This window comes from Papaver somniferum, unplaced genomic scaffold (genome assembly GCF_003573695.1).
Source record: "Papaver somniferum cultivar HN1 unplaced genomic scaffold, ASM357369v1 unplaced-scaffold_117, whole genome shotgun sequence".
In the NCBI taxonomy this organism is placed as follows: Eukaryota; Viridiplantae; Streptophyta; class Magnoliopsida; order Ranunculales; family Papaveraceae; genus Papaver; species Papaver somniferum.
In genome coordinates, this window is record NW_020620714.1 from 4,668,919 (window position 1) to 4,678,608 (window position 9,690).

The window sequence follows — 9,690 nt, forward strand, 5'->3', positions numbered from 1 at the left end:
TCACTTGCGCAGCAATGTTCAGAACCATAATCCAAGTGTTATCATTCATTGTTCACGCATCAACACCATGGTCATTACTCATATGTTGTACACATAGTTTACCTTCCCACATACTCAAATCTGCGACGAAAGGTCCTCATTTGGATAGTTGTTTAGTAATGGCATATCATGGAAAGTTTCGTTGTAAATATCAAAAGAAACGTGAACACCAGCACTAACAACCCAATCAACTTTTCCTTAGTAAAAAGAAATATTATAACTTACAGTATAAGGAATAAACAAGACTTGCAACAAAAAAATATAAAGATTTATTATTGTCATTAATATTATTATTATTTCAATTTTGATTCAATTTCTGTGTGTAATACAACTTCTGATTTTCTTGATTTTGAAAGGAAAGCGGTTACACATTCAAAGTCCCTAAACAAACTTAAAATATCTCGCACCAGAACTTTCCAGCTTCACCTACAACGGAGGCTCAGAGGTAAAAATATAACTTAACAGTACAGATGAAAAAAACTTACATAATTACTATGTATTTCAAAACATTGTATATATAATTTGAGACCAAATTAGATAGCTGTGGATGAAACCCGAACAAAGCTCATTTTATCTTCATCACTATTTGCATAACGACTTATAATAGATACAATCTTTGTTGACAAAACATTTTAACCTATCTTCCATCAAAGAGTTGATAATATAGGCTTAACTTTTGTCTTGTCAAAAGTTCATCGATCTTGTAACAATATTTGCATATCGACATATGAAAGAGCTAACTTTTGACATCGTATGAGACAATAATAGTTCACGGACGCAAACACACATATCCCATAACATATTGGAATATATAAAACCATAAAGATTAATACTGCAAAAATCATCTTCCAAATCACTTTAGACTTTAAATAAATAAATGTAAAAACATTGCAAGATGAAAAAAGTTGGACATAGCTACGTTTAATCACAATAATGGATATTCCAAATCCTAGTTATCCTTCTTAAACAAAAACAAGAAATAAGAAGTTTCCTAGGCAATACGATCTTTGAAAAACACTTTGTCTTCCCCGAACTCCTTGTCGTCAACATCCATTGGAACATATGGTTCATGGAGAAAGGAGTCAATACCAATAAACCTTCTTGGCTGATGATGCCGAACCAGGGCGTTTTGAATTTCCAATGATCTTAACACACAAGCCTTTATTTGTTAAATCTATTTTCTTGCATGCTTCAACTCTTCAAGAACATCAGAAAACTTCTGAGAGTTAGAAGGAACTTCCCTTGGCTTCCTTACATTCCTTCTTTTTCTTTTCAAAGTTGGAGACAACGGAGATTTCTCTTTTCCTTGGTGATTGATGGCCTAACAATCATATTGACATCTTTATCAGAAGACTTGATACTTGGAGTATCCATATGCAAACGGTTTTGTGAGAGGAAATCACAATCTCAACAAGCAGTCTTAAGATAAAGAATATCAGAGAAGAAAAAAGGAATGTGGGGTTTCGAAATCTTTAAATAGGTTCGTACACGTCCAACTCTCAACCCTATAAAGAGTAGAATTGTCGATAATAACCCTCATCTTTTGGAAAACAGTTTCTTTCCGGTATCAACAATGATACGAAGGAATTCCAAAAAATCAATCAACACAAAGCTAAAAACAAAACAAAAAAAATTTATTTCTAAAGCCTAAAGTGTGAAATATCTTGTCTCTTTTGAACATGCATATGAGACAAGATGCACATAACAACACAATCAAGTTGTACTGTGGTGAACAACAATCTGTCCACCATGACCCTTTTGGATGGAATTCATGGAACCCTGCCTTACCGTATGTTTAGACCATGTTTTCTTATCTAATGGTCTAGATCTATCTTTGGAAACTACTTTCTTTGAAGAAGATAAGATCTTACATACCTCAGTTGTTTTCTCTGCTAGTTTAAACTTGGTGGCAAGACGATCTGCTTTTCGTTGAAGCTTGTTGTCATATCTCATCTTGTGTTTGTACTTGAAACACTTTGAAAATTCATGACCCTTAAGAGAACAATAGGAGCATGTCAACGCATATGATGGTTCATGCATTCGTGAAGCACAAGCTTCTATTCACAAAGTAGATCCTGAAACATTAAACATAGAGTTTCCAAAAGAAGGGTCAATTGATTTTTCCATCTTGATTGGGTTCTCTTATGAAAGATTATCAAGATTGATGTATGTATTTCAACAGTTATCAAAATCAATATTTTCACATAGAAGCGCAACAATTGATTTCTTGTCTTCATCATAATTTTCAGACATCTCATCAAGTGTTACAACAAGACCTTTGTTCCCAGAGTATTTTCTACGATTTGTGCATTCGTTTATAAAATGACCAAAACCCTTACACTTAAAGCACTTATACGACTTTGTCTCAAGAGTAGGAGATAGAGTAGATAGACTTTTGAGTGATAGATAAGTTCAAGTTTCCACATAACTTTTAGTCGGATGAAGTTCAACTGGTTCCTTGAGTAGTTCTTCGTCTTTGTAAGATGATCGCCATAGAGTCTGGAGCTCAACTACACTAAATTGTCCTAAACCGAGACTTAGATATAAGTAGACTAGAAATCAAGACATATAGTTTTGACAACTAAACTTGACAAACATGCTTGAGATAGCAACGCATGCGAGTTCGACCGAGCAATGATCTAACAGTTCCAACCTAATTTTTTGTAGCTCTCTTTCCTTTTTAGATTTCTGCGATTTCTCTTCATTTTCCTTCAACTCATGATAAAAAAATTTCAATTGTTATAAGCTGACCCTTCAAAGACAATATCATTGTAGTACAATGGTAAAGTTATTGCATTAGTAAGATCTCGCTCCCAATTCGAAGTTTTTTCCTTGAAGTTTCAACCTTGTTGACTATGGACGGAACCTGAAGCCAGACCGAGTCAGAAAGGTTTTGGTGACGTATTGTTTTCATTGCTTAGAATGAAAGGCTCGTTAGCGGGATGAGCCCCAGTATAACGTGAGAGGGATAGTCTACTTCTCCTTTCTCATGCTCTTCTTTGTTGACCATACCAGTAACCTGAGTCTAACACTCATCAGTATCAAACTCTTTATCAATAATTAAAAATATGTCCTTCAAAAATTTGAGCATCCTCTAGTTTATCTCCCAGGGTTATTCCCACTCTCTAAAATTAATACATTTGAACCCTATCTTGAGACACTAAAAAAATGATGGGCGTATTGACTAGAGCCAAGATATGGTCTCCAGGTGGTAATCCCATAAGTCCCTTATTCATATATGTAGTTAATGGAAAATCTGCTTTTATTTCTTTTAATTTTATATAATGCATTTGTTTATTTACAAAATGCTAGGTTTGAAGAACACAAAAGGTTCGGTTGATAACTTTTTAGTTGAACCTTCATATTCTGAAAACATGCTCAGATCTGATTGACTAGTTGTCTTTCGTATTTTTCTTTGTCATGACACCCGAATCTGATTCGAGCAAAAAACAGGATAACTGAACTTATTGTTGTACTTTATAAAGTGAAGCTCGCATTCATTTTCGTGTTTGATTATTAGTCGAACTGTTCATTGACACCTTTAGAATGAAGAATAACAAGCAAGACTGATAATTCGTTTTTAATTGTTGGCCGAAATCACTTTGTAACTGTTGAAAAATCCTGATTTAAACCTAATATGTCAACCAAATGCAAGAAAATAAGACAATGGTTCGTGGAAAATAATTTCCATCGTACATTTCTTTGCAATGATGATTTGGCTTTATCTCTCTCCAACTTCACTCAATTCAGATTATGCTTCAACTCCTTTTTTTCATTACTTTGTGGATTTAAATAACGATTTCAACCTTTACCTTTAGTCGAAGATTATGAAACCTAAGTCGAATTAACGTCCGGCCGGTGTAGAAAAGAGAAAAGATAAGAAAAAGTTTAAGATTTAATAAAACTTAAGAACTTTTTCAAAAAAAAACTTGAAAAAAGGTTTAAAAGAAATCAATTATAATTCCTTTTAAAAAGTAAATAATTGCTAGTTAAGGGTAACTAAGTAATTGAACTAGCATATGAAACTCTTATCACCTGACCATAGTTAAATCATTTTGTATGTCTCAAAATAGCGTTCTATAAAGGCGCGATAGCGTCTCGGGCCCAAGGAATTGGCCAGTTTGCCTTTAGCTGCTGGTACGGCTTTGGATGAGACTTGGGTACTAAACCGCACCCGGCCATTGTTGAAAAGAGGAAACTCTATTTGGGTATGCCGGTGCAACGTCAACCCATTTCCTAGTTAAACAGTGATTACTCAAACATAGGAAACAATCCAAAATACAAGTGTATTCGTGATCTGGAAGCACCGGCATCGAAGAAGGTATGCCGGTGCCACGTCAACCCATTTGCTAGTCGAACTGTGATAGACAAACTTAAGGAAATAATTTCATTGATAAAATCCCACTCCAATTGTATTTTGTGTTCGTGATCTACAAGCTTTCATCCCCTATATATTCATTCAGTATAGATATTATCAAACCATACTTTTGCAATCTCTTTCTCTCGCTCTCTGTCTCTTCAAAAACTTTAGTTCCAAGTTCTTCACAATGTCGACGACTACTGTTATACCGCAAGTTCAGCAGAAGAGAAAGATGATCAACACTCAAGATTGTGGATTCCAACAAGCACAAAAAGTAAAAAGAGTCAGAATCAGGTACACACCTTATCTTGATCAACCACCATTGATTGATTTCACCAAAAATTTGAGTAGTTATAAGGACAAACAAGAATCAGTAGAGAAACCATCTACAATGAAAATCAGGATAAAGTATAATCCACCTACTGCTGTTCCACCATTGATGGTCCGTGAAGAATTAAGTTTCAATAAAAAGGAAAACGAGAGGTTAATCCGAGTAAGCAAATTATGTGGTAATACTTTTAGAAAAGCTTTCTTTGGTCGGAAGAAACTCTGTTTAGTGTTGGATCTGGATCACACCCTACTACATTCTGTGAGAATTAAAGATGTTTCTGTTGAAGACCAAGAATATCTGAATTTGAGAGTTTCATCCATGAAGGATTTGGATGGAAATAATTTGTACAGGCAGTTCGGTAGATACACCAAACTCAGGCCACACACCAGGGAATTTCTCACGGAAGCCAGCAAATATTTTGAACTTTTTATATACACCATGGGAGGAAGAGATTATGCACGAGACATGGGAACATTACTTGATCCTCATGGGGTACTCTTTAAAAAATCAAATATTGTTTCAAAAGATGATTCTACTAAGGAAAACAGAAAGAATCTGGATATTTTGGCAGGCCCCAACGAGTTGAACACAATCATAGTTGATGATACAAAGCGAGTATGGGAAAAGAATAGAAGGAACTTGATACAGATTGAAAAGTATAACTACTTGACTGAAGGAGACTATCGATTGAAGAAGGACGACGAACAAAGGTCTGACGATGAAGATGGAGCGCTAAAATCCATCACCGAAATACTTCAAGGTGTTCACAATAGGTTTTTTGAGCTTTTCCCGGTCCCTGTTGAGCTTCAAGAATATATCAAGTCTGTTGATATAAGACCCGTACTTCAGGGGTTCTTGAAATAAGTTTAAGAAAGAAAGATGCAGAAATTTGTTGAAAGTAGTAATTCGTTATGTACTGAATAGTTCGTTATGTACTGAAGTTTTCAATTAAATTGATTATAGTGTATTTTTTTTATTGAACAATCAAGTAAAAAAATCCGTTGATTTTGTTTTTCGGTAAAGCTGCCGTATAATATTAACATCTTTTCTTATAATTTCTTTTGATTTAATATGCTTTGTTAAGCGAATATACATCACTTTATGTATCAGCGTTTTATTTCCCCATTGAGTTTTTTGAGTTGGGATACCTATTTTTGCTTCCTGAATATATGCGCCAATCCAGTTGTTTCCTGACAAATTCTTTTTGTGCAGATATTCTAGGTTTTGGTAGTGACTGAGAACTAAGAAAATCTTCAAATGGCCAAGATTTTGGCATCAAAAAGCATTGAACTTTACTTTCTCGTGTGTTATCAGATAAACATCATTTCAACTGAAATAGAAAAACCTCCAAAAGAAAGCACAGACTATCATGGTTACCAGAAGAAAACATTGAGAACATGGTTACCAGTAAAGTCAATTTCGAGGTTCAGGTATGTTTCCATAAACTGTTTTAATAAACTTTTTCAAAACCCTAATTTTATAAAACTTCAACTTAAATATGCTATTCAAATGAGCAACTATAATCTTTTCGTTATCGACTATGCAGCCACTGAACTAAAACGTAACTCGACTCTACAGCTATCTAAAACCATTTTTAGGTCAGGCTGTCGGATTGCAGTTTCTCAAGCTAGAGTACATATATTTAGATCGACTATATGGAGAAGTCTTGGTTTGGATCCTTGTTATTTTTCTTCTTATTATGGAAAAGTTGAAGCCTATCTTTCTTTATAATAAGAGACCCCAAAAAAAGCCACATGGCGCAACCATATTCATTCTGCTACATTATGAAGCCATGTCAGCATTACTATACATGTCATCGCCATGTCATTGCACACTTTTTCACCCTAATCCGAAGCAATGAACAGATGCATAATCATAGTAGACCATACTACCATAGGTATTCCACTGTTTGAATGGACAAAGAGGAATGAAGTTTCCCTTTTGTTAATGAACGTACAAAAATTAATTCACACCTATCTTCACTTTTTACAATTTCGGCGATCAATCCCTACGAGTGTACTATCATGATGATGTCAATAAGTAACTCCTTTCCACTTACAAAAATGAAGAGTTTCATTTCGTCTAGAGGACCCACCAACAAGGACAACTTCGTGAATGGCACTACTATCCATCCTTGCATCAAGCAAACACTTCTCAACAGTTTGCATACATTTCATAAATAAATCCATGTTCATGTTTTCGAATTTAGCACGAGTAATGGATGTATTAAAGTCGATTCCTTCATACAGAGCATCAATTTCAATGGTTGTCCGAACAACTGACGAGAGAGTCCTCTTTTCTCTCTCACATCATGTTCTCAACCTCCTTAGAGCCTTTGGGTTTCCACTAAGATCCAGCTTGTTCTTTGTATTGAACTCTTGAATAAAGTGATGTAGCAAGCTGCCATCAAAATCCTCTCCTCCAAGATGTGTATCTCCAGATGTAGCCTTGATTTCAAGGATACCCCCTTCCATAATAAGTATTGAAACATCAAAAGTACCACCACCAAGATCGAAGATGAGAACATTCTTTGGACCAACGCTTGTCTCTTGCTTCTTTAGACCATAAGCAATTCCTGCTGCTGTTTGTTCATTGACAACTTGCAGAACATCAAGACCAGCAATTTTACCAGCATCCTTTGTAGCTTGACGCTGAGAATCATTAAAGTAAGCAGGGACGGTAATAACAGCATTCTTAACGGTTGAACCAACGTAAGCTTCAGCAGTTTCTCGCATCTTAGTGAGAACCATGGCTGAGATTTCCTCGGCTGAAAACCGTATATCCTTGCCCTTGTAACGGACCTCTATCATAGGTTTCTTGTCTAGGTTTGCGACGAATTTGAAGGGCCATAGTAACATATCACTCTGAACAAAGCTATCATCGATTTTTCTACCAATCAAACGTTTCGCATCTACAAAACTTAAAAAAAACTTCTAAAATGATGTGGAGATGCTATATAAGAGCGACTAACTCGTGAAATATTTTATTCTCATGAAACAACTAATATTATCTAGCAATTGAGAGAGCAGACAACAATTCAGATTCAAGAGATTTCATTACACAATATACATACTACAATTAGATGGTGTAAACTTGAAATAACTAAAAGAAACAACTTTCTGATTTATGGTGAGGGATTGTAATGACTTTTGAAACAAAAAACAAGAAACATGATTCATAACTCAAGTCAATTGTGTTCTATAACCATATCGTGATGCAAAAATAATCCGATTAACCCACTGTACTTAATTACCCCTCAAGGTCAAAAGAATCAATTCTCTACAAGCATAATGAAAAAAGAACTTATTGAAGATGAAAATTGGTGAAGAGACGTAAAAAGCTTACCGAAAATGGAGTTGGTAGGATTGGCAGCAACTTGAAGTTTAGCAGCATCACCTATCATACGTTCAGTCTCATTAACAGCAACATGAGAAGGAGTGGTGCGATTTCCTTGATCATTAGGGATTATCTCAACACGAATTTCCTGTGATAGCCATACTGCAACACATGAATATGTTGTTCCTAAATCTATTCCTATTGCTTTTCCAGCCATTTCTATAATAATAATGGTTCAATCAAAATAAAACTTGAAGAAGAAGAATACTGAACAATGGACATTAGATAGGAGAAGGGTTAAACTGATTTATTTTTTTACATTAACAGACTTTCATGAATGGTTCACCATCTAATAAATGTCAAAACTGTTAGTTTTACAAATATGGTTTATTGAATAATTCAAGTTGGTGTACATTACTCATTCATCCCCTCCATGATTACTTCACACAATTGTTTTTTTATTGCTTGGTGTCAGTATTCAAACCAGATAACGCTCTACTGGCGCATTTGTTTATTAATGTGAAAGCGATACTGGACCAGACCATAGTTTTCTTAATCACTTGCTGAAAGTCCTAACCTTTTTTTTCTGACTCCTGTCAATCAGAACTGAAATAACAGAATAACACGTTGTTATCAATTTCTTTCAACTTTCCCTTTCATAGCCCTGAAACATAGCAGCAGTCTGATTCTATGAAATTATGATTGATTAAATTCAACGCCCAGCCATAAAAAGCTAGATTTGTTCAACTGTTAAATGTTGCATCTTTAAAATAACTAGTTCCCATATAAAAAAAAAAACACGTAGATTTGTTGCTAATCTTCAAAAATGCAACATTTAATAGTTCAAACAGAGAGCTATATACAGTAAAACTTCAATAAATTAATAATGTTGGGACCACTAAATTTTATCAATTTAGCGAAGTATTAATTTATCGATAAACTAATAAGTTATTAAATTATCGAAATGTTCGAACTTTAAACTTCAAAAATAAAATAAAATATATACTTAATTTAAACTTAAAGGTTTCCCATAATAACAAATATATTGAGATATTATTTTCAATTCAAAATAATGTGTAATAAAAGTTTTGCACAATATAATATGATATAGTATAGTATATTGCATATTATGTGCATAAATTTATATATTTTTTGGTGTTAAAATAAAAAGAAAAAAAAGCAACACAAAAGAAAAGTGTTACAATGGCTCCTACTTCTCATCTCAAAGGTGTCAAAAAATGCATGACGACAAACGAGATTCAGAAGCATTACGTGAGTATAGTCATTCTAATCCAAATTTGACTCAAAGAGAAATATAAAAATGGCTTCTTGGAAAATTTAACATACAAGTGTGTCAAGTAACGATACCAAATGCGATTAAGCGTGCATCAGAATACATCTCAAATGATCAAGGAAAATCAGTTGTAAGCGGCAGAAAACGGCTAAATATCCAGACTTAGAGAAGGTTCTCTATGAAAGGGTTCTTCAATACCAGGATCAAGTGAATCTAAGCGGAGAATTAATTCAACAAAAAGTGAAAAAATCAATGAAAAGGCACTCCGGAAAATCAATGAAAGGGACTACAAAAAATAAGAGATGAAGTCCAATGTTGCATAAATGTGAA

At 34.3% G+C, this 9,690-nt stretch overlaps 1 protein-coding gene and 1 pseudogene across 1 annotated transcript; one reads left to right on the plus strand and one right to left on the minus strand.

The window, feature by feature from the left end:
• Positions 1 to 4,586: 4,586 nt before the first annotated feature.
• On the plus strand, positions 4,587 to 5,594 carry LOC113329665 (RNA polymerase II C-terminal domain phosphatase-like 4). The gene has a single exon (XM_026576519.1). The coding sequence runs from the start codon at positions 4,587 to 4,589 to the stop codon at positions 5,592 to 5,594; it is 1,008 nt and encodes a 335-aa protein (XP_026432304.1).
• Positions 5,595 to 6,663: 1,069 nt separating this feature from the next.
• LOC113329415 lies at positions 6,664 to 8,340 on the minus strand (annotated as a pseudogene).
• Positions 8,341 to 9,690: the final 1,350 nt, after the last annotated feature.

Excerpts from the sequence above, each read along its gene's own strand:
- LOC113329665 (XM_026576519.1), top strand. The coding sequence starts at position 4,587 with ATGTCGACGACTACTGTTATACCGCAAGTTCAGCAGAAGAGAAAGATG.